The 26,179-nt window shown below is 39.4% G+C and overlaps 1 protein-coding gene across 1 annotated transcript in view; it reads right to left on the bottom strand.

The window, feature by feature from the left end:
• The window catches only part of gpc1b (glypican 1b), a 112,228-nt gene extending 86,256 nt beyond the window's left edge, over window positions 1-25,972 (bottom strand). The window contains exon 1 of the mRNA XM_079820355.1: window positions 25,321-25,972. Coding sequence (XP_079676481.1) covers window positions 25,321-25,348 — 28 coding nt within the window. The 5' untranslated portion in view covers window positions 25,349-25,972. The remainder of the gene's footprint in view (window positions 1-25,320) is intronic.
• Between the last annotated feature and the right edge of the window lie 207 nt (window positions 25,973-26,179).

The following is a 26,179-nucleotide window of genomic DNA, read 5'->3' as shown; positions in this document are numbered from 1 at the left end:
ACTCAAGGTTCTTTCTCAGGTTGAGCTTTCGCAATAAAAAACAAGGTTTGTCCTCGCACGTTAAGCAAGTCCAGGTTTGGAATGACAAAAGGGTCAAAAAACTAAAGTCATGTAAGTTCGGAACGACACAAGGGTGAGAAATTGAAGAGAGAACTTTCTTTTTGGATGAACTATCCCTTTAAGTGTGAGCACTATACGGAGCCCTAGCAAGTGGCACTTGCTCATATTTCAGAACAAGGTCCACACAGACTTGCCTGTCTGGACAGGCTCAGTTCAAAATTACAGGCTGTCAGAGATGGAGCTGATGTTCTCTGGCAGCTTAATCTGAATGTACATGACACACAAACACACTTTACCGGCTGCCCGACTGAATCTGCTAGTGGTAAACAACAAGGTGCGTTCTGTCTGTATCTATGTGCGGGTCTGCTTTTGTCTATATTATGTGGACTAAATGTCCTAACAAGGATATCATTTTTTTTCTATTGTACTTTTGTATGGACAAGCACCCTTCACATTTTCTTTAGAACATAAAGTTCACTGATGTCAGCTCTGCTTTTGAAAACACACACACATCCATACACACAGATATATAATGTAGATGCAGTGCTTTTCACAGGGCAAGAAGGTCATTCACATTTGAGCAAAATTACACATGCAACATTTTAATGTTACTAAATTTATTACAGTTATTTGTTTATTTTTGGTCATTTTTTTATTGTTACTCTCTTAAAATAAATTTTTATTCTATTTTGCGCTATTGATTATTTGTATCAATATCAGCTAAAATATTTTATTTTTGTTGCTTGCTCTGCATTATTTAAATTAAATGAAATTTGCACTATTGTTAGATAAGAATGATTCATAAAAATCAAGAGGGGGCAGCGATGAAAGTGAGATCAGATGACAAGTGAAAAGCAGAAAGAAAAGGATGAGGGACAGATGGAGGAAAAAAACAGAAGAGTGAGACAAGGAGAGAGAATGATGGATAGAGGATGGATGCAGAGAGAGATGAGCAAAGGAAAAACAGAGGGCGGGAAGAAGCTTCTGTGTTCCGCTAAGAACAGGATTACCGCCTTGATGTTCCTCAGATATTCAATTTCTCCGAGGCATTTTAATCCCACGGGAAAACAAACCCTGCAATATCTTTCTCTCCCTCTCCCTCTCCGTTTGTGTTTTGTGTCTCTTCTTATGCGTTTCTGTCTTTAGTTAGACTGAAGAACAAACACTGAATTCATGAAGCTGTACGGAACACCACGTCATTGCCAAAAACCCAACAGAGGCCAAGCACTTCCCTTACGCAACCCTCACCTCCACTAACAAACCACACACCGTCACACTGGGTTTGGCTTCTGCATGAACTGTCCTCACTTTCGCATTAAACCATAACAAGATCAACACAGATGCCAAGAGACGCAGAAGACGTTGTGTCATGAAGAGAAGCAGAAGAGCTTGTGTCATAAAGTTAACAGTTTAGTTTTAAAAAGGCCATGTTCACTTTTATAGATTTTTTTCATTTATTCACCCTGAATGTCATTCCAAATCTGTATGACTTTCTTTCTTCTGTGGAACACAAACAAAGCTTTTTTTTTTTTTTTAAATGTGTCTCTGTTTTTTTGTGTGTACAATAAAAGTCAGTGGGGTGCAAAACAACAGTGACTTTCCTATTGACTTTCATTGTATGAATGAAAACAGTCAAAACAATCTTCAAAATTCTTCTTTGCATTCAAATATCAGGCCATTGTTGACTTCTTTCGAGAATTTTGTCCACTAATTAGTATCATTTTCAGGACTCGGAATGTGACATACAACTGTAAAATTTCCACAGCAATCCAATTATAAAAAAAATAATTAAAAATAATAAAAAAAAAACATTTTGTGTGGATAAATCATGGAAAGTCACTGATAAAAAAGGTTGTAACTTCTGTGCTTTGTTTTTTAATTAAAATTAAATTAAATAAATAAATATTTTTACAATTAAAATATTATTGCGTGGGAACTATGTACTCAGGTTTACCAATAAATAAAAAATAAATACAATGCAATACTATATTATATTAAAATAGTATAGGCCTATCAAGGGTCAGCTGTTTTCGAATTGCTTTTTTTATAATATATAAAACTTTTAAGAACCTTACAGAACCTGCCATATACATACTAAAGAAACCAAGACAGGGATCGTAAAATAAAGATCAGCTGTTTCCTTTGACTCCTGACTGTGATGTCAGAGTTTTGTGCGGTTGTCTTTGTGTAGTTGAATCTCTTTCAAACTCCGAGTTTCTGTCAACACATTCATTGTCATCTGAACACTGGTGAAAGGCTTTAATCTGAGACTGCTGTAACACCCTGTATCATGGCCCATCTCTGCTCAATCTCAACATGATGTCATTAGACTCCCAGCATGCATTAGAGCGGTCTATTACGACAAGGCTGCCCACTGTGATAATCTAACCCATGATGCCCAGCAGAGAAGGATTACAGTGAAAGTGAAACACTACAGCACAGCAGTTGGGCCTCCCAACACCTTTGATGGAAACCTGATGAACACCGTCAAGTAAGGGGTGTTCGATTCCAGGTTTTTTGGAGTCGACTCCGACTCCCGACTCCCACCATAGGGAATAACAGCCTATAAGATTGCAGTCGTTACACACTTTATTTATTTATTTTCCACCTGACACAAAGCCTTAAAATCCCCTTTATTAAAACAACACACTTTTAGCTTGACTGTCCAAATCAGTCCAATTTAGCGATGACTTGATGAGCTATATACCTTGCAAGCTGTTGCCAATCCCTAATTTACAGAGGGAAAGTCACGAAAAACAGCCGTGGCCGAATAGGTCAGGACTAAATAAACAAGAAATAAGGTAGTCTTTAAACGCACATGATCATTGTCTTAAAAGGTTGGACAGGAGAGTTAAAGATACTAAAATACAATACATACAAAAATACGTACAATAATGTACATCTATGTGTTGATTCTTGATGTTACTTTTTTATGATTTATGGTTATTTTAATGATTAATGTAATGTAGACGCAGGCAGTTTCTGTAAAGCTGCTTTGAAATGATATGTATTGTGAAAAGCGCTATACAAATAAATGTTACATGAATTTAATTGAATGAATGATTATATACACAGGGTTAACCATGGAAAACCGAATATTTATTGCATTAATATTACATCAATTAAACTAAAGCTGGCACGAGGGTATGTATAAACTAAAGTCACTATGACTATGACTTGTAAAGTAAGCTACATGTAGGATAAATGTGTGACAAAGTTTCTGCAACAGCTCTCTGACACGGTGTAATATGTCAGTATCCGAATTCCTCGTGTCATTTTGTTCACTCCTTGCTTATATAGTGCACTCGACTGCCATGCACTATATAGGGATTAAAGCGAGTGAGTCGATTCCTATGTTGGAGTCGACCTCGACTCAGTGGCTATACAGTCGAGGAATCTACTCTTTTGGAGTCGACTCATTCATCTCTACCGTCAAGGCATCGACCAACCAGTACCACCACACCGTTGGATCGTGGACACTCTGAAAAGAACATGCAAGAACATCCACAGACCAAACATTATAAATGAAGCCTAAGCATGGGACTGTGTGAGCAGTAAATGCAGACATTTTAACCATCATTCCAAAAATGTCTTCCAAACTGACAGACAATTCGCTTCCAAGTAAGGATGACTATCAAGCTTAAGGATTTTAGTAAGGAATGTCTGCTTCCACTTCACAAATTTGTTGTATTTCTGAGGATGACAATGGACCTTTTGCTAAGCTCCACCACTTTTTAGACAATATTTACAGAACATTCCATAGAAATAAGTTGGATATTTCTATGAACCATGAGAATTTCAGTAAAATGTATAAAAGATTTACTGTATATGGAAAGTGGTTAACACCGATTGCGTATTACTCTTATTTGGTCTGAAATAGATTGTGATATCTACTGAAAGGTGCTATATGTAAGAATGACAGCTAGTGGTTGGAATGGGTGAAATTCAAAATATTGTTTGCCCTGCCCCCTCCTCCTCAGACTCGACACTCACGCTCACGCGGGTTGCCAGTTTGAGGACATGCAACTGGAACGAGCACAATTGACAATGGAAGACGAGGAGACTCACACACTGTAAGTTGATGAGTTCATTTATCCACGTTTTAATGTGCTTTTTTTATTTTTAGATGGATGCCAAGGCTTTTTAGGTTGGGTAGAATCTGCGATCTCTGACCAAGTTTGTTCGATGGTTTCCATGGCAGCAATACGCTGTGTTTTCCGCCAACTGGCAACCTGTGGTGGCGAAATACTATTAGGCAACATGTATTATCGCCAAGCAACAACCTCCTCCAGTTTCTCTTGAAGCCAATACGGAAGTGACTTAAACTGCAATTCATCGACTGGTTCCAAAAGGGAGCAGAATCTCATTGAGCCCCATGTTAAAATACCCAACTTTACAGCAGAAAAACACATGTTTACAGCCTGGTACAAATTGTGATTTTGGTCTATACAGCTAATTTTGCCCTTCATAACAACTGTAAGGGGGGTGACATTATATTAAGCCTTCCGCATAATTAAGGGCGTGGCCACTTGAGTGACTGATGGATTGCTGTTTGTCTGCTGTCTGTTAGTCATCACGTCACCTCAGCTCCAGCCACGTCCCGCCTCTTTTCCCATTTTCTGTTATCGGGAGTGGCTCGACATTTTAATATATTAAGATAATTTCTACAGTTATTGCACAAAAAAAGAACAGGTAAATAAATGGGTAAACAAATGCATTAATAAATTAATACAATTCATGGAAAATAACATCATAAAACCATTCATCGTTTCAGTTCTCGATTCCCAAACTTGATTCTTTGTTATGTTTAGAATCAGTCAACAGTTGCTCTTTTCATTTAATTATATCACATCAACGTAATCTCCAAAAAGAGTCTGCGAAGATGTCATTTTAATTTATGGTCCCCAAAATGATTCATTTAATAAGGTTCACGCTGCTTTATCAAGAACAAAGTGCTGGTATTTAAATCTAATCAGCGGTCATGGAACTATCAAATGTGCTCAGACGACTCAACAATGCAAAACTTGATCTAACAGCCATGATTTTTCCAGTGCAGATGAAGTGGATCTGTTCAGTTGGCTGGAAATTAGAAAATTACAAATTAATGCAACTAACAGCTTATTGGAATTGAGTCAGCTTTCAAACAGAGCCGATGTTTCTGGAGTGTATCAATAACCACAAAACACTCATCATTTATGAAAGTAATGATAGATTCGACTAAACAACCCAAAACACCTGGAGTACAGAACACACACACACACACACTTTCCCCAACCTCTCACAATGATCTAGCCCTAATCTCAGCCTTAGAAAGCACAACCACAGACTGTCTGTTGACTATCTAATGCAGTTGCAGATAATACAGCCTCTAAATGGTGCATAAAAACAAAATGAACAGTGGTTGTTCTCTATACATGTCAATCAGATGGTCTCCTCCGGTCTAAACGGCAATTGCTGGTATGCTATGTGGACCAGACCTTACGCAGTATAGTAAAAGGTCTGACAATGCTGGACAAATCTAGCCCTAACACACTCACACACACAGTAATGTAATGGGCTCCTGCTCCCAAGTAATCCCAGAAACCATACATGACAGCACAAATGTTACATTAGCGAGAGCTTCAAAGAGCCAGGTTCGGATTAGCTGATCCCTGAAGAGGATCAATAACTGTCACATCTGCTGCTTCAGCTAAAGCCTAGAAAAGCCAGACCATGTCCACCTTCAGCATTTATATCAATACACACACACTTCCCATCCACTGACAGACCTGGGCTGTGTGTGAGCTACATCTATTCAACAGAAAGCAACAAATCACAAGCTTGATTTTTACAGAATGTCGATAACTGAGAGAGAAATCAGATAAAGATCAGTGTGTGTGAATGTTGGCCAAACACATCAGAGACTGGAATAGACGGTTTGTGTGAATGTATTCCAGGTTAAACATTCTCCTCTCCAGTCTTAACATGCAGGGACAACTATAAATTGTAAATAGGAAAAAAAAACACCCTTTACCTGTATATATACATTCAACATGTATGTGGATATATCAGGGGTGTCCAAAGTCGGTCCTGGAGGGCCACTGTCCTGCAGATTTTAGCTCCAACTTGCTTCAACAAAACTGTCTGGAAGTTTCTAGTATGCCTAATAAGACCTTGATTAGCTGGTTCGGGTGTGTTTAATTGGGGTTGGAGCTAAACCCTGCAGGACAGTGGCCCTCCAGGAGCAGGATTGGACACCCCTTAGAGAGATTATTTATATATATATACATACACTCACCTAAAGGATTATTAGGAACACCTGTTCAATTTTCATTAATGCAATTATCTAATCAACCAATCACATGGCAGTTGGTTCAATGCATTTAGGGGTGTGGTCCTGGTCAAGACAATCTCCTGAACTCCAAACTGAGTGTCAGAATGGGAAAGAAAAGTGATTTAAGCAATTTTGAGCGTGGCATCGTTGTTGGTGCCAGACGGGCCGGTCTGAGTATTTCACAATCTGCTCAGTTACTGGGATTTTCACGCACAACCATTTCTAGGGTTTACAAAGAATGGTGTGAAAAGGGAAAAACAGCGGATGGGCTACAACAGCAGAAGACCCCACCGGGTACCACTCATCTCCACTACAAATATGAAAAAGAGGCTACAATTTGCACGAGCTCACCAAAATTGGAAAGTTGAAGACTGGAAAAATGTTGCCTGGTCTGATGAGTCTCGATTTCTGTTGAGACATTCAGATGGTAGAGTCAGAATTTGGCATAAACAGAATGAGAACATGGATCCATCATGCCACTGTGCAGGCTGGTGGTGGTGGTGTAATGGTGTGGGGGATGTTTTCTTGGCACACTTTAGGCCCCTTAGTGCCAATTGGGCATTGTTTAAATGCCACGGCCTACCTGAGCATTGTTTCTGACCATGTCCATCCCTTTATGACCACCATGTACCCATCCTCTGATGGCTACTTCCAGCAGGATAATGCACCATGTTACAAAGCTTGAAGCATTTCAAATTGGTTTCTTGAACAATGATGACAATGTTCACTGTACTAAAATGGCCCCCACAGTCACCAGATCTCAACCCAATAGAGCGTCTTTGGGATGTGGTGGAATGGGAGCTTCCTGGATGTGCATCCCACAAATCTCCATCAACTGCAAGATGCTATCCTATCAATATGGGCCAACATTTCTAAAGAATGCTTGCAGCACCTTGTTGAATCAATGCCACGTAGAATTAAGGCAGTTCTGAAGGCGAAAGGGGATCAAACACAATATTAGTATGGTGTTCCTAATAATCCTTTAGGTGAGTGTATATATTAACAGTCACACTGCAGGATGGCAACTTTATCGGATGCCATGATTTTTTAACAATGGCGATTCACTGGCCGTCTGTGAGCAAGTCACACTAAGCAATCAAAGAGTGATCATTTTGGGCATTTCTTTTGTGGACAAAACCATACGGTGTGCAGTCAGGTCAATATCAGAGCTGGAAAGAGCAAGTATATGATATCACTCTTCTGTTCCTCATTTCACTCCATCTCGTTTTTTCCCTCCTTTTCTCATCTACAAATACAACACCCTGCTATCCAGCCAACATATAAACAAAATAGGTCATGCCTGACGTCAGACAAAATCAACAACAGTCAGAAATTACTTTGCTTATGTAACAATGCTAATCAGTGTGATTCCCAACAGCTGGACTGACTCATTTACACAAGAGAGAGCAGCACAGGACGCCTTCGCCTGTCATCATATGAAGGGCAGTGCGTAATCAGCTCTGCCTTCAGCTCGCCACATCTACTATTGCTCTTTCTGGATACATTTGGTCTGATTAATGAACATTCAGGCCAATTCACACCGCACCAATGCGGACAATCACCAGATTACAGTACATCACAAGACCCAACAAATGCCAATTGACCGACCCCAACAGGGGTAACACAATGATCCGACAAAACCTAATACTGAAAATTCCTTCATAACACAATAACACATTATTGTGCCCTTTTTTTGCAGACTTTTCTAGTGTAAGTGGTTTGCAGGTCTTATCCGGTCAATAAGTTGGTTTTCCCTGGCCGAGCTGGTCTAGTCGGATAGATTTAGAGGTGTTTATATTTAATTGTTAAAAATATAGTGATTCAAAATAGGATTTCTACTTCCATTATACAACTTCTATTAAACTGCTGACAACTTAATTGTCATTTAGACCCATCTAAGACCTCTGGAAATTGAAGACATGCACTCAAGCATAAAATCACTGACGTCTGCAGCACCATTCAGATATTTAATAGTATCCTCCATCTTATCAAAGTGTATTCTTGCTTATAATGGATGAAAAATCAGAAATCAATGTGCTGGAGTTTGAAAAGGAGAAAAGGTTGAAAGAACAGGGATAGGTTTTCTTGTACACTGCAAATCAGCTCTGTATTTCTATACAAAGCAACAAAGAGATGGACTTGTGTCGTGGTGAGATGTAATGTACTGTAATGACTTTAAGGGGAACCATTGATAAAACTGATGTGTCAGCATTGCTCTCTTTCTTACTGTCTTTCACTCCCGTCCCATCCATCTCCCTCCTCTGTTTCCTCCTGTGTGGATTTGTGATTCAATTTTGTTGAGTGATGCCATGTGGTTGGGTCACAGAGGAGAACACCTCCTTTCACAGCCAAAGAGACAGATTCCTTCTACGTGCTGGACTAATTTAAGGGAAGCTCGGTTCACACTGACCAGCATCTGCCATAAAACTCTGAGAGCAACCTGATCAGCTACGACTGCTACTGTCAACTAATATCCATATTTCAACATTCACATTATATATTTAGACCCATTTATGTGGATTTATAAACCGATAGATAGATAGATAGATAGATAGATAGATAGATAGATAGATAGATAGATAGATAGATAGATAGATAGATAGATAGATAGATAGATAGATAGATAGATAGATAGATAGATAGATAGATAGATAGATAGATAGATAGATAGATAGATAGATAGATAGATAGATAGATAGATAGATAGATAGATAGATAGATAGATAGATAGATAGATAGATAGATAGATAGATAGATAGATAGATAGATAGATAGATAGATAGATAGATAGATAGATAGATTGATTGATTGATAGATTGATAGAGATAGATTGATAGATTGATAGATAGATTGATAGATTGATAGATAGTGAACACACACACAATTTGGCTCAGTGGGGAAAGCTGCCCCAGATTTACACCAGCCCACAGAACAAAACCTCTAGTCCAATCTGATGAAACGCTGCACTACCTCCACTGGAAATCACTTCATTCTGACATCATACTGGAAACATGCATATAATATAAATCAGCACTCGGAGATGGAAAGAGATGGAGAGAGAGAGTTTAGAGCCAGTAGGCCATCACCCTCCAACAGCTGCAGGGTCATTTCACTGAACATGGGACTGAAAGAGACACATAGGCCACATAAAGTGTTTGGTTTATTACATTAACTACAGTATAGACATTTCTAACAGTGTATCTATTTTCTATCTATTGACTCAAGTGTTCAAATACATTCTGTGGTCTGTGGACACACACACACACACACACACACACACACACACACACATACACCGAAACTCAAATGAGCATGAACTATCTACATCAAAACAAAGCTGGGTTATCTGTATTATTCATGAACAACTTTGGCTGAGAGGAACAGAAATAGAATAAGAGAGAAATAAAAATAGCAAATGAGAAAACAAGAGAGAATTTCCACTCCAGCTTTGTCTCTAATTACACACAGACTGCTGCATTAGATGACAGTTTATGCTTCTTTTTGTGCTGTTATCTTTATGTTAGCTGTGTTTCTCAAGAGAATAAGAGAGATGAATGGATCGCTGAGAGCTTTTAGCACATCTAAAAATACATCAATCTCATCAAACTCACAGAGAACAAAATATATCTCACTACCCTGTCTCAAGGGGCTGTCTGTTAAAGACGATGCAAAGAAACTGACGACATTTGAACATTTGTGATGAAATTCCCAGCTCAGTACAGAAATTACAAATGAACATGATGACGGCGTCTGTCCTACTTCGGTACTGTACCTGTACTGGTGTTATGTGTGCAGAATGTGGCCGCTCTTATTGGTACTTGAGACTTATTGGCAGATCAGTTAACAAATGCATCCTTTATTGGAGTAACTTTACAAAAAAAATACTGTGGTAACTATAGTTTTAGATTTCTGCCAAATATCAGTATTCTAGTACTGTAAATCCTCAATAAATTACAGGTCTCCATCAAAGGTCAAAGGTGAATGTCACAAAGAGGAAGAAATGTTTGTTAAAAAAGGGGAGAAATTATATCTATTTATAAAAATTATTGACAGACAGGCAGGCAGGCAGGCAGGCAGGCAGGCAGACAGGCAGGCAGGCAGGCAGGCAGGCAGGCAGGCAGGCAGGCAGACAGACAGACAGACAGACAGACAGACAGACAGACAGACAGACAGACAGACAGACAGACAGACAGACAGACAGACAGACAGAGAGATAGATAGATAGATAGATAGATAGATAGATAGATAGATAGATAGATAGATAGATAGATAGATAGATAGATAGATAGATAGATAGATGATAGATAGATAGATAGATAGATAGATAGATAGATAGATAGATAGATAGATAGATAGATAGATAGATAGATAGATAGATAGATAGATAGATAGATAGATAGATAGATAGATAGATAGATAGATAGATAGATAGATAGATAGATAGATAGATAGATAGATAGATAGATAGATAGATAGATAGATAGATAGATAGATAGATAGATAGATAGATAGATAGATAGATAGATAGATAGATAGATAGATAGATAGATAAATGACTGGACATCCTTCAGAATTTTCCGCCTCTGCTAAAAAAATAATGCTGTCAGTGACGGAAAATATTCGGTTAACGAGGCCTATGGTTCATTCCCAAGTAACTCTGACCCATGAACTAGAGTTATGAAAATCCCTCTCCATCTCCACTGCAGCCGTCAACATGGCACTTAACCCCCGTTTGCCTCAGGGAGAACAGAGCCTGCAATTAGCGCACTGTTTGTTCAAAGACACTTCATCTTCTGAAGCACAATGGAAATTCTCATTAGAGGCATAATAAATTAATATTTGAGCCAAAGGAGAAGGAAACTACACAACTATAGCATTACGAAATTATGAACTGCATAACATTTTGTTTTCTGGGTTAAGTAACCAATTTGTCATAGCTGGATTCAACAGATACTCACAATCTCTCTATTTCTCACTGGTTCCTTCCGCAGACTGATAACGGAAACCAACCCACACAATGTTGTGTAACAAGACTTTTGAGACAAAGTCTGGTCCACTTTGCAGCTTTTTTTGTTCAAGAACTGCCCACTTATGTAGGAAGAGATCATTTGAATAATCTGTAAAGCAACAAACCACAGTTTATTTTGTTTTTATGTGTCCAGTATACTATAAAAAAATCAATACACCGTTTGTATTTGTTGCACTACATAATGAAAGGCAGATAGAAAAAACATTCAAAATAAGGCATGGCTGTCTACAGAAAACGATTAACCCTTAAAAGCATACCTCGTGTCTTTAGTGACCCGGGACATCATTCACTACCCTCCTCCTCATTCATTTTTTAAAGTTAGACATCAGTCCTTCTTAGTATTTCAATCAATTCATTATAAACAATATAACAAGAAAAAAAGAATAAAATGATAAAAGCTGTTTTCCCATTCATTTCTTGTAAAATTGTAAAGGGTCGCTAACGACCCGAGGTGTGTAACAGTGTAAGTATATTTTTCCTGCACAACAATAATTGAATCTTTGATGACTGAATACGTGCAATTCACCTTTATTCGACAAGGTGGCAAAGTCTGAAACACATTGATGGAGTGACATTTCACTCATAGTTACCACCATAGATATACATAATAAAGGCTAGATGTCTTACGGCGGAGTCTCTAATGTCATCACCGGCGGCCATCTTGTCACAGGCAGGGCTCTGTGGTACCTGATGTAAGGAGAGTGATCTGCATGAATACAAATACTCTTATCTCACTGAAATCTTGACAGATTTACAAATGGTTTGGTTTCTTACAAACGTTATTAAATGTGGCTATAATTATGGATACTTGAACAAATTATGAATCATTTTTCATAAGTATGCAGTGTCATAACTACATCTCTGACATTTCAAACCAAACAGTTTGAAAATCGGTAGAAAATTGAGCAAGTTATGGTTATTTAAAAAGTGCAAGCACCATGAAAACAATGTTACGAGTGAGCGAGCTGCCGGTGAAAAGATGGCTGCCAGGTGCGGACGTCGACCTCCATTGGCCAGCAGCGCGGACGAGACATCTAGCCTTTATTATGTATATCTATGGTCACCACAGGAAGAAAACAAAAGAATAGGAAGTATCATCAGCAAAACTTGAAAGGGCTCAGTGATTTACTGCAGAGAAAATACTGAACTCAATCAAATATTAGTGTCTCTTGATGGTGGATCTGGTGAAGAAGCTGTCAGCGATCCAAAATATTGATTTTGAAGATGTTGAAAATTATAGTTTTGAGAATATGTTTGAGATGGCGAGATGCTGAATGTACCAGGAAATGAGCTCTGACGAGGACATTGATGACGGTATAAAACATCCGTTCAAACTGAACCCTTTCAAGCTCCAAATGGTAACTGTCACATGTCTGTCTGTTTGTTTGATCTTTCAGTTGTGTTTTGATTCTGTTATGTGTTCCTTTGTCACAGTTTCCCGCCACTTGTCTGTTTCCTTGGTTACCTTTGTTAGTCAGTTTAGTTCAGCCGTGTCCAGTTAATTATCTCGTTTCTGTTTACTATTTAAGTTCCTCTTGTTCACCCAGTCTTTGTCTAGTCACTGTTATGCTGGAGTGTGTTTCCCTGCCTTTCTGTTTGTTCCTGAGCGTCATTTTTTAAGTTTTAATTGTATTTTGAGCTTCAGCCTGTTCCTGGTTCACCAACCGTTACAGTAACAAAATATGCTTTATTTTAGTCTTCTGTAATTATTACTCTAATATCAGGAGTTTTATAATATCGCAACAAGTAGTGATCCATCTGTGTTAGATATAGATATAGACAAAATATGTAATGATTGGCGAACCTTTTAAAGAGGTACTTCACCGATTAGCATTAAGCTTTGTATAGAAACCCAGTAGTATATTCGAATGGACGTGCTTCCCTCCCTTATATCCCCCTGAGACAAGAGATTTCTGTATTTTTGTCTGGAAAAAACCTCAGATGATGCAAAAATCGTCATTTAGCATCATCAGAGGCTTTTTTGGCCAGAGGCTAGAGACTACAGCCAGTAGTAGGAGCTAGTTCTGCATGTTTTCAACCCACCCATAGGGGTGGGATCTCACTCACAGAATATAAAATGCGCACGGCTGCTCTGGCATTCATAATGGAGCGGTGCGGATCAAAGCGAGTGTTTTCAATGAATTCCTATCAAAGGTAAGCTTCCATAGGTTTGAAATGAAAACGTGCCAGTGCTCATTTTAGTTTCGGTTTACAATTAGCGCCAATTCGGAGGCGGGTTGCTTGAATTGTGGGTTCATTAGCCTATAATTCTTCATGAACTAAATTATTTTATTACTATAAAAATGAAAACGACGGTGGGGGCGGTGCTGCGGTGGGCAAGTGATGTAACCGGTAGGAGTGGCCTCGTAGGGCTAGCCTGGCTCCGCCCTCCTACGTATTTTCCTTCAGTACTCCGTCTGGAACTGCGGTATTTTCTTAGGTTTTCTCCAAACAAATTTTTACCGGTCCAATCAGTGAACAGAGGGTGTGACTGAGAACGGTGACGTTGTGCGCTAGTTTGAGTTGTAGTTCAGTAATGGCGGCGGAGAAAAGATACGAGCGAAGCCATTCATTCCGTTGTGGCACTGCTGCTGAATATCCAGAAGTTAAAGCCGAAGCAAGAACAATCTTTGCGGAGTTTTTTTGGTGGCCATGATGTTGTGTCCCGGGAAAAGTTTGATTTTCCAGCTTGCTCCGTTAGTGGTGAAGGAGTTGGCAGAAGCCCCGGTAATTGGTTTGCGTGCGGTCGGAAGGTATTGCCATCATTTACAGGGGCAGGTCAGTGATTTGATTGTCGTCTGTCTCCCACCACCCGCGTAAAGATCCCTGGCCGAATTAGCTACTGTTTTTGACAAACACCAAGGTCATGTGGTCATTTCATTCAACGTTCCCAGCTGGTGGAACGATCTGCCCACCGCCATCCGAAATGCGGATTCATTGACAACATTCAAAAGTCAACTAAAAACTCATCTCTTCCGTGAGCACTTAACCTCCTAAAAAAAAAAAAAAAAAAAAAAAAAAAACCTTTCCTCTTTTCCTCCTCTTTCCCTCCCTACTCTAACCTGTGCTACACTGAGAAATGTACACGGACCAAGTATTTCAGGCACTTGTTGCGCTCACTCAACTCTTCACGACCAATCGCCTATTGTTCCCCCAAGTTGTAAGTCGCTTTGGATAAAAGCGTCTGCTAAATGCATAAATTTAAATGTAAATGTAATGTAATTGCTGTCTGAATCCACATCTCTGAGTTGTCAAGAATATCACTTCAAAATTCACTGTTTATATCCTTTTTGACCACTGCAGAGCACCGTACGACTGCGCTTCGCTCTAATTTGGATGCATTTCTAGACTTTCTAGATTTCTTTAAATGCTGGCAAGTATTTTCAAGAGCAATTTATTTCATCACCGCTCAAAAAATAAAAAGAAGAAAAGCAGGTAAACATTTGAATTGGGCCGTTATTTACGACAGCATTTATTCTTATCATACCAAGCATATGATATTTTATTTACAGTATACAATCATGTTATAGACCACGTGAGCAGCCGTTCGCAATCACAAAACTCTCCCCTCCACCGTGAATAAATCACAATCCGAATCACACTGAGGTGGCTACACATTTATTTTGACGGACTTCCATGTGAGAAATAAAGGCGAACGGCGGATGACATACGTCACGACCAAACTTTAGCGATTGGTTATGGCAGTTCCAGAGTGGCTCTGGGCAGAACCAATAGTTTTAAACTTCAACAGAGAACCTGCCTTCAAGGAAGCAAACGCTTGTCAATGGAGAGTGGCCAGATACCTGGTCTGGTAGGACCAGGCTATCGTAGGGCAGCAAAGAAAGTGCATTCTGCGAGTTGTTGTCTTTCATCCACATGAGCCAAAAATATATTGTCTGTCTTTTCTCAGTCTAGAAGGCACCAAATTTCACATTTCTACTGCCTAAATGACCCAATTTAAATACACATTCATCTTTCCAGCAGTGAAGTATCCCTTTAAGGGTTAAACAGAAGAGGTTGAGAAAAAATAATGCTGTAATACTGTAACTACACAAAATATAAACATCTAGCTTGCTTAAATGCCTCAACAAAGCTATGACTAATATCTCTACAATTAGAAACCACAAACCTGATGTGACTAGTTCTTCCTCAGCAGTGCTATAAGCCTTTAAACTAAACATTTTTTTGTTGCGAAATGAACAATCATTTATCATTTACTCATTTAAAATCTGTATGGCATTCTTTATTCTGTTGGACACATGAGAAGATATTTTGAAAAATGTCCCCCATACAGTAAAGGTCAGTAGGGTCCAATGCTGTTTGAACCCCACTAACTTTTATTTTAAGGCCAACAACAGCTAAAACATTCTCCAAAACATATTTTTTGTTCCACAGAAGAAAGAAAGTCATACAGGTTTGAAACGATGTGAGGGTGAATAAATGATGACAGAATTTTCATTTTTCTGTGAAGTCTTCCCAGGTTCCACCTGCAGGTTTTCCACAGCACTGGTGCTTGTGTGATTTTTATGAGGTCGCTGTACAAGCTGAATGTTTCTCATAAGCGCCATTAGTGATCATTATTACGTCAGATGCTCCCATAATGAATGGGGTGAAATCTCTCTCCTTTTCCCACACCTCCCTACAGCTGCTGCGAGTCCAGCCAAACCAAACACGTTCTCCCCTCTGCAAGCTCGCTGCTGTGAATATCCAAAGCGGAGTTCGGCCCAGCTTTAACAGGAAGCCCCATTGAGTTTCACATTTGAGACTACGCTGCTCTTCCAAATCCCCCAGAATGCTCTCTCTGCACTTCCTTGTGATTGTAGTGCATGTAATGACTCTTTCAAGTCGTCCCCCTGCTCTCATCTGGAGAAGCTTTGCGCTTAGTCTCCAGGGGTTAAAGTCAGGCTGCTGTTAGGAGTGTCAGGCAAGAGACTAAAATTAAAACAAGACTTGACCATTTCCAAGAATTCACAAGCTCTGGTACACTTACTGTTCTGTCAGAAAGTCAGTACAGGAAACCCATGTGTTGGTTGTTATTCTGAGTCATAAATCAAAAATGTACAGCAATCAGGAGTTATAGATTGAATTTAGGTTCTCAGCCAACTGTCATTCAAATCACAGTTTCATAACGTAACTGCTGTAACATTAGCCGTCTTGCTAACTTACTCCATGTACAATATAAAGCGAAGCATATGCAACCCTGTTTCATCTCACTGAATAAATAAATACAAACATTCATACATAAAATTTGTTTTGATGCCTTTTTCTTTGAGGTGTAAACAGGCTTCCATAAGAAGGTAATGAACCACTGAAAAATGAATGGGCGAATCTGCGAAGATCAATATGGCGGCTATAGAAATGGAAGTATCGCCTTTCGAGCAAAGTGTTGGTGTAGTTACAGCATCTACCAGCAGGGGCTAACTAAGCCATGCTGAACAGCCAAACCCCTTAGTTGCAGGGCCGTAACCTCCATAGACAATGAGGGGGACAAGTCGCCTACAATAATTAGAAATGGCCAAATTGTCCCCCCAATATTTGAAATTATGTGGCGCTCTGTATGTTGTTAGGATGACAAAAAGGTTTCAAAGTTACATTTTTAGTCTGGTCAGCCTCAGCGGTCTAACAGTGTTTGTCAATGTCAAAATGATTGAGATGGCCAGTCAAATCAAAGTAGGCGGGGTTTACGGTCACAGAAGCGGAGTGTGAATTCCAGTGTGAAGCATCAGTTAAACGTTGAAAGAGAGTGAGGTAAGAAGCGAAACATTTAATACATGTCAACTGTTTTCAAACGATTGACAGTAATATTATCGAGTGATGCAAACTAATCAACTTTTTTTCTCAAATATGGCCATTTTGAATTGAAAATGTGCATTTTGTGGAATTCCTAACTGAGTGTGAAGAGACAAGAAATGTTTGATGTTTTCCACATATTAGGCATACAAGTAAAAGTACATTAGGGATGCGCAGTCTACCGGTACTGGGAAAATACCGGTATATATTTTATTTCAAACGGCACAATATCATGATTTTGCTCATTTCGGTATATGCCGCTGTTCCGAAGTTCACCGCTAGGTGTCAGTGTGCTACCCAAACTGACATGAAACCGGCAAATGTGGCAACATAGAACAAAATTAATACAGCAGTTGAATCTCACTCCACACGCGCAAAACTAATTAACAAAGACAAGAGTAGACGTGGAATTTGGAATTACTTAGCTTATAAAACGGCTGAAGAACCATCAAACCTGGCCAAGCATCTGTCACTTGCCATTCCTGTCTTGTACAAGAGATCGACAGGTGAGTGCATAAATCAAACGATCGAATTTAGACATTTATTTTCTTTTAACACTGATCAATGCACATACATCGTAGCTTTTAAATATAACGAAAATCTCCAGCGTTTGCTTTCAACCAGTGACGTTTAGATTTCATAATATTTGCACGCATACTATTGCACTATTTACATTCGCGAAAGACATAACCAACTGTGTTTATGTGACTATTCACTAAAGATGGACATTTTTTACATAATTTTTTGTGTATTTGACTAAGGAAAAACAACTTAATTTGGAATGCGCAAGCTCTTTAGGCTTGTGTGTTTGTTGTTGGTATGAGCGCAATGAAAACTCTTTTTTTAACAGAGTTATGAGTGTTGAGCATCATAGAAGTTACCATCCATTCATTTTGATTGTAGGAGAAAACTAGTTAATTTTAAAAAAAATTGCGCTATATTCAACTTCCGGGTTTAAATTCATCTTTGTATCAACGTCATAGAATGTGACGCTTTGTCGTACTATAGTACAGCGATGACTCATCGATGTCTCATAATTATTCATGAGTCTGCGTGTCCTTGTCCTATGAGAAGAGGCCTCACTTAATTATTCATGAGACTGCGTGTCCTTATCCTATGAGAAGACGTCTTGCTTAATTATTCACGAGTCTGCGTGTCCTTATCCTATGAGAAGATGCCTCGCTTAACACAGCAGCACGCGTTGATTGACAGGCGCTCCAAGTGAGAGATGCATTAATGGATCAAAAACGAGTATTTGTTTTTGCTCTGTAAGAGTTTCTGCGTCGCATACACAAGTCTTCACACAAACGCGATTAATCCACAATGTGAGTGTAACCTCTCTTTAACCCCGCCCACTTTTATAGCATTTTTCAAAACTGTGGTGAGGACTGACGGCTGCTAAAACAGGCCCTTTAAAGAGCTCCCATGCCATGTATTACGAAATGCTATAAAATCGCTTGCATGTTCAAATTGGCAAGGTCTAAAAAGACGTGGGCAAGTGATTTCCATCAGCTCTCCCGAAACGACAGCAAAAGTGTTGAATCTGAGCGTGCAGATTCCTTATATACTGCAGGTGCGATGTCTTTTGAAGCCAGAAGCAATTTGCACATTTTGAGAACGAGAAGGGAGACCAAATGCCTGATTTGATGTGATAATCTTTGTTGATTCATTTAATCATAAACATTTGCGGTAATTTCCCGCTTCATAAACCCCAAATGTGCGAGAGTAAAATTATGCGCCAAAATTCAGACCCTGTATGGTATCGATTTAATATCGGTACTTCGGTATTAGATTGTGGTACCGTACCGAAGCCAAAATTGTGGTATCGAACCATCCCTAAAGTACATATGTGCATATTTGAATGCGAATTTATGCAAATATTATTTGCACATAGTTCAAAATGATTATTTCAGAACTAGCATTTCCTTTGCTGTTCTGTTTCTATAGGCTTTAAAAAATTGGTTCCCCCCTAACGTTTAAGTCATGGTTACGGCCTTGCTTAGTTAGTTGTGTCTTATACACTATGTACTTATACACTCAGCCGTGTAGTGTATTAATTTCATATGGTTATATTGTCATTCAACATTGGAGTCTGATAGCCCCTCCCCCTTTACCTACGTAATTAAATCTGTGACAGTTAAGTGCATGAAGTGTCATCCTTGTATTTAAAGTGCACTTTTTCTTTTTTTAATGTGAACAGACTACTCGCACTATACTACAAAACTTTATAGAATAGTGCATAAGTACACAAATTGGGACGCACCTCTTGTCGGAACCCATCAATATGTGTTTACTTTCATTTGACGCAGCATAAAGTTTTAGTACTTTGCAAAGTATTTACAATGAATCATCGAGGCTAGCTGGAAATGTGTTTAGGATTATAAAGATTAAACTGCTTTCCAGAGAACACTGTGTGACTCTCGCTCAGAGTCAGGGTTAATTGAGTTTCATTGGGATGAAATGAACTGTCCAAACATTCAAGTGCTACACAGCACAGGTGTCAAAAAAAAACAAAGCAAAACAAAAAAAACAGGTTAAAGTCAAATAAATGGACTAAAGTATGTTATTTTAAGAAAAGATTTGTAGATTTCTATATCTACAGAGCTGCTTGACAGTTTGTAAACCCCTTGCATTATCTGTAAAAATGTGAATAATTTTAACAAAATAAGGTACATGTGGACTTGTGGACTATGTGTAAACATCTTTTATGTAAAATGTCTTATTCAGGACAGTAATGAATTAAAAAAAATACCATGCATTTTGTATGATCCCTGTCATTTTGTTAAAATTATTCACATTTTCACAGATTCTGCAAGGGGTTCACAAACTTTCAAGCACCACTGTAGGCTATATATAATATATCATATTTCAAAAACTGCTGATCTATGGGATTTTTATGCACAACCATCTCTATGGTTTACAGATACAGGTCAGAAAAGAGAAAATATCCATTGAGTGGCAGTTCTGTGGCTGAAAATGTCTTGTTGATGCAAGAGGTCAGAGGACAATGGCCAGACTGGTTCGAGATGATAGAAAGGCAACAGCAAAAAAAAAAAAAAAAAAAATACACCGCTCATTACAACCGTCTCTGAATGCATAAGTTGTGGCAAAAATCAAATTTTAGACCCTGTATACCAGTATATGCCATGTCATTCAGGCTTTTATGTACAGTACACAGATGGCAGCTATGGGGGAAATGTGACCCTTTGTCTCTCTCTCTATGTCTCTCTCTCTCTCTCTCTCTCTCTCTCTCTCTCTCTTTTTTCAAAGGATGTCACACAGTAGCAAATCCATCAAAAATGTCTTCATCTAAATGTCACCTTGGTCTGTCACTTCTCTCTCTCTCTCTCTCTCTCCTCTGGGAGGCTGTGAGTCCTTCACTCACAGGAAGGCTGGGAACTACATTACACTGCATGTATTACAATCTGAGTCAGTTTGTCATATTTAGTGGCTAGATAATTCAATAAGCCTCGCTGTGGACTGCAGATTTACATCAGGGTACTGTCCTGGCGTTATCTGATTTCAGAAGTATCATATTCAGCTGTGGATTGCATCCTGGGACAGAGGCCAAGGTCTTGTATAGACACAAAGTCTTATGTTTTACCAATTACCAAAAAAACCAAGGTCTGCCTAAAACGGGACGATTACACTCAAGACAAATCCCTGATTAGTGATCAGCTCTGCTGAAAAGACAAGTGGACCATGCTAATTCACACTTGTCCAGCCTGGTTAGAGACGGATGGTCCAAAGCTATAGTTAAAAAATATAGTTTATCCTAAAAGTTTTTTTCACCCACCCTTGTCCCACCTCATCGTTCCAAACCTGAGACATTCTTCAATTAAAAACATCTGCTCATATGAAAACCGAATCACTCTTTTCAGTAGGATATTTTCAATGATTCAGTTCACAAAACCAGTCGGACTGATTCATTCACAAATCAAATTCAACTCATCGACTCGCTGAATCAGTTGCAGTGGTTAACAGCTCAATAGAGGGGGAAATTATCACTGAATAACGACTAACATTTCAGTCTGTTTTACACACAAAGCTATTGCATTGCTTTAGAGGACTTGAAATATAATGCATATGAATCGTATGGACCCTTTTTACCCTTTTTTTTTTTGAAGCTTGAAAGCTGTAGGCCCCATGGAAAAGAGTGACTAAAGGTAAGTCATGCAGGTTAGCAACAACCTTGAGAAATTTTCAATTTTTGGGGTGAACTATCCAGCACACAAGCATCCAAAACACAACATATGCCTGCTAGCCATAAGAACCATGTTAGCAAAGCATCTGGAAGGGAACAACACATCAAGGGACAATTTAATAAAATACTAGTACTTCTAAAGTCCAGCAATCTGTTTTTCCTGTTTTAAGGGACAGAAAGAAGCGTCAGATTGGAATAAGAGTCTCAATATCAGTTTTTTCTTCCCCCTTCACTGCTGCAGTGTGTCGAGTGGTTTCTCGGCTCTGCATGACATCAAACACTATGTGGTGAGTATCAGGCTCCAGAGGGCAGATTACAGCTTAATGCCTTCGACATCTACTGCATCAGCACTATAAACACTTCACTCTGTGTATGTGTGTATGTGAGTCTAGGAATACCCCTTTCTCAATTCATCTTTCCATGGATTGGAGGATAAATGCACAGATTCGTTGTGAAAGCCTGCTGTGTGACCCCTAAAATCAATGCATGCAAATCAATACACACTTACAACAAATCAATACAAAATACAATGCATTCTGTACGCACACACACATACACACAATCACACAGCATGAATAAAAAGGGGGAACTCTGTAATATGCCCTCGAGCAAATGTGCTCATGCAACTTAAACTGAAATATTCATGCACAAAGAAGTTCTGCAGTCTATGATGTTATCATGGGCCATTTCGCTTTCGAGCAACCATCATTTGCCTCCAGCAGATGCACTAGCGGCCATCATCCAGTGGGCCGGCACGGCTCAGGGACCTCATTAGTGCTTTCATGCTCGCCTGTGTCCATGACTTAAACATGACTAATGACAGCTGCTTCATGACCACTGCAGACTCTAGAGTCACAGCTAGGGGGCGCTACACGTCATAATTACCGTGAATGTGGCTTGAGAGGCTACAGGTGACATCCTGTGCAAGTAAATTAATAATATTTGTTTTCATACAATATTAAAACTTGAAATTAAATTAAACATGTTCAGAGTTGGAACTCGGTCAGTTGGCAACTAAATACATAAATAGATAACTTTCATACAACATAAAAAATGATCAATTCTAAATTATATATCATTTTAAGCAACAGAGAAAATATACATGATATAGTTTATATTTCATGATTAGTCATGATTAGTATAAATAATTTATTATATTTGATTTATAAATGATAGATTTTGATTAATGATCAACTTTTCCCACATTGTATGCAGGCTGGGCTCAAACCTTAGTAGCCCACATGAGCACTATGGATCAATATGTCAACACTTGGGCTGTGTCCGAAATTGCCCCCTCGTTCACTATTCCCTACATTAGTAAACTAATATAGTTCACTTGAGGGAGGGAATGAAAACGAGTGAGTGATTTCGGACACTGAGTGCCAAGGAAGAGCATCCGCTTTTGCATAGTTTGTGCTTGCTGTTTAATAATCAGTTGAAACTTTTCAAATGGCCAGCTCCTGTAGTAAGAGGAAAAGATTCATGGAAACTATGCATAAACCTTTATTGAACAATTTAATAATCAATTAAAAAGAAATGTATACCTGTATGATATTAGCCACATTAGACCAGCGGTTTGAAAAATGGATGGATGATTCAACTGCGGGTCAGACGTGGGAATTCATTCTGTGCACAAGTTCTATTCTCTAGCTGTTGAGCATACACTCGCTATTGTGGTGCATTGTGGGATTGGATGAGTGCACTCGATAACATCCACTATGGTTTCGGACACCACTACAAATGGCTGTCCCCTCAAATACTGCCTTATTTAAGGGTATAGGGGGCGATTTTGGACAAAGCCTTGCACTGACTACAATGCCACGCCTTCAAACAATTTGTCAACATCCATATATTTTAGGATCCCCAAATTGTCCAAGACCGCTAATCTGATAAGGTGTGTTTGCAGGTACAATTCCAGTAATGTGATCTATGATTGGAGCATATTAGATAATTATATGCTCCCTAACTGTTGAAAGATTTCACAAGATGATAGCCTTTACATTGGGTGTAACTCCATCTACTATACAAGGAGAGAGCAAGAAAAAAGGAAAATAAGAAGTGCACTGGGACAAAGGTGAGTCGAAGTTGGCTTGGTTTTCTAAAATGATTCCTGATATGAGCCTAACAAGAACTGACAGGAGCCATCTTGACCTGATCTGTCACTGAATCACTCTTAAAATGAGGTCAGGTAGAGATTATCGCAGTGCATTGTCGTAACCTCAGGCTCTGGTGTGGGTCGCCCGGCTTGTTTGGGCCATTAGCAGGGTGTGCCACAGTTCGCCGAGGTGGGATCCCCTCTCCGGATCACCAGGGGAATATCATTACTCACTTCTGAGTAAAACAGAACGCATGAGGACTGATAGAAGACAGCTGCTTTTATTTGAGCTTTGTGGTGTTCTACTAGATAAAACACACATAAACACACACACTCACAAACATGACCAAGGGCCAAACGTTGCTCTCACAGGGTTGGTGTCAGGTTCATCTCAAATGAGTCAGAGCGAAAAATGATATACAATCCAGCTGAATGTTCAAATCCAGCCTTAGAAATTCAAATGAAGCTTTTAAGACTTTATCAAAAATTAAAGACACAGCCCAAATTCATCCATCTAAGGTTAATGCCGATCACCGACTATAGCAGCGGGAGAGGAAAGGATGGAAAAAAGAGCGAGAAGAGCTGGAAAAACAGGCGGATCCATTAATATCACAGAAACCGCTAAAGAAGATCCGAGTTTGTGTCCAGATTTCCTGTCCAGGCAGCTGACAACAGTCATGCAACTTTAATATTCACAAAAACCAAAATCAGATTCCCGCAGTTTTACGCATGGGAGGACAAGTATGTCAGCTCTTGAGTGGAGAGCCAGAGAAACATCACAGCTAAAGAAAAAGCTGCAGTATAATTGCAGAACATTTCCTGGGGGGAAACTCATGACTCCGAGACAATTACTTTCAATTAAATCTCATTGTCTCCATGCGGTTGAGAAGTTATGGATAGGGGTTTGATCGGCATCGCTTAGACATGTAAGAGTGTGCTGTCTAAACACAGCCCTCGCTGGCGATGTTAACATGTCTGATTGAAGCCATCGTAACGATGCATCACTCTGATTGAACGCATCTGGACATGCTGTAAGTGTTTATGAGGATAATATCTCCATCACATTAATGTACAGTCGCTAACGTCGGATTTTCACCTCTATTAATCTTCTAAATGGAGAACACTTTCTGATCATTAGGGAATACCGGCCGGGGATCAGCTCGTGCGTCATGTGCAAGAGGATGATGGGTAAAAATACATTCGGCCTGCAGTGCCTTCAGTATCTAAGGTGATGGAAAAGAATTCAATGAAACAGAGAGAAATCAAGGTCTTCGAGCACTTTTTACGTCTTATCAACTTTGTGCCTCAAAAATCAAAAGTGAAAACTTTACCCTCATGGAGCAACTTTGGATGAGATGAAACTCCACCCTGACACACACACACACACACCAGAAGTGACTGCAGAAAGCTCATAATCATCAGTAAATCTCTGTAACCATCCCACAAACTCAAACTGAATGACAGCAGAAAAAAAACTGTCTGGGAAACTGTTATGGAATCCATGGGTCATGGAAATTATTATAAAACCAAAAGACCTGTGGGAATGTCAAATACATGTGCAGGACAGGGGTCTGTCATGGACAGTGAAAAAAAATTAACATTTCACCCACTATATATATATATATATATATATATATATATATATATATATATATATATATATATATATATATATATATATATATATATATATATATATATATGACAACAGTTGACTAGTAGGAATTCATATCTGTATTAGGCTATTCCACTTTGAATTAGCTACTGTATCATTGTGTTTTGTATGAATGAAACTTGTCTCGCCTGCTGATAACATAAAATGAAAATACGTTTAAATCTCACTGTAGCTACTTGCATTAAAGTTTGGCTTTGTGTTCAATGTCTTCATTCACAACTGTCATTCAAAATCAAAATCTAGAATAACAGCAGGACTGGTTCACCTACCGGATATTTCTGTTTGCGGGACTCCGTGCAGATTGAACCCCTTGCTGTTGTAGAACTGCCTGATGTCCGAGCATGTCTTGGGTTTACTGTCCCCGAACACCAGCCCGGTGAGAGCGCACAGAAGCACCAGCACGACAAAACCCATCCTGGACAGAAGAAAGAAGCGTGGTGTGCGAATCAAATCCAATGGCGAAGAGCAGCGGATAAACGCATCCACGGCAAAATCTATCTCCCGTTTCCAAAAGCGCACCGGTTCGCTCCCACGCGCTGTGTCTTATTCAGTGGCAACAGCTTGAATTAAAACGGAGAGCGCGATCCCGTGTGAGAGATGACGGAGCGGAGAGGGAGGAATGACAGGAGCTCACGGGAGCTCACAGTTCGGAGACGCGTCTGTGCGCTCGCGTTCGGTCAAGTGCGAGGCGGAGCGGGGCGGGCGCGCGAGCGAGCGAAGGCACCAACTGTAGGGCATCGGGTTCGTCTGCCGTTGCCGCCGCGATCCTTCACAGGATGTTGCATCAAATCATCTCGCTGGCCAATGAAGACGGGATTCCATTTCCCCACAGGCTCTCCTGTAGGACAGGACAAGGATCTCCGAGTCTCCTTATGTAATTTAGTGAAACTCTGCTTTTGAGCTGACTTTGACATGTCATTATGCTGGATTTTTGTCCAAAGGGATACAGTAAGAACTTTATAGGATTCAGTTTGGAATCATACTTTGGAACCAATCCTAAAGAGGATTTTCTT

This window comes from Gobio gobio (assembly GCF_949357685.1).
Source record: "Gobio gobio genome assembly, chromosome: 6".
In the NCBI taxonomy this organism is placed as follows: Eukaryota; Metazoa; Chordata; class Actinopteri; order Cypriniformes; family Gobionidae; genus Gobio; species Gobio gobio.
The sequence above is the reverse complement of the archived record's forward strand: the minus strand, read 5'-3'. Positions and strand labels throughout refer to the sequence as shown.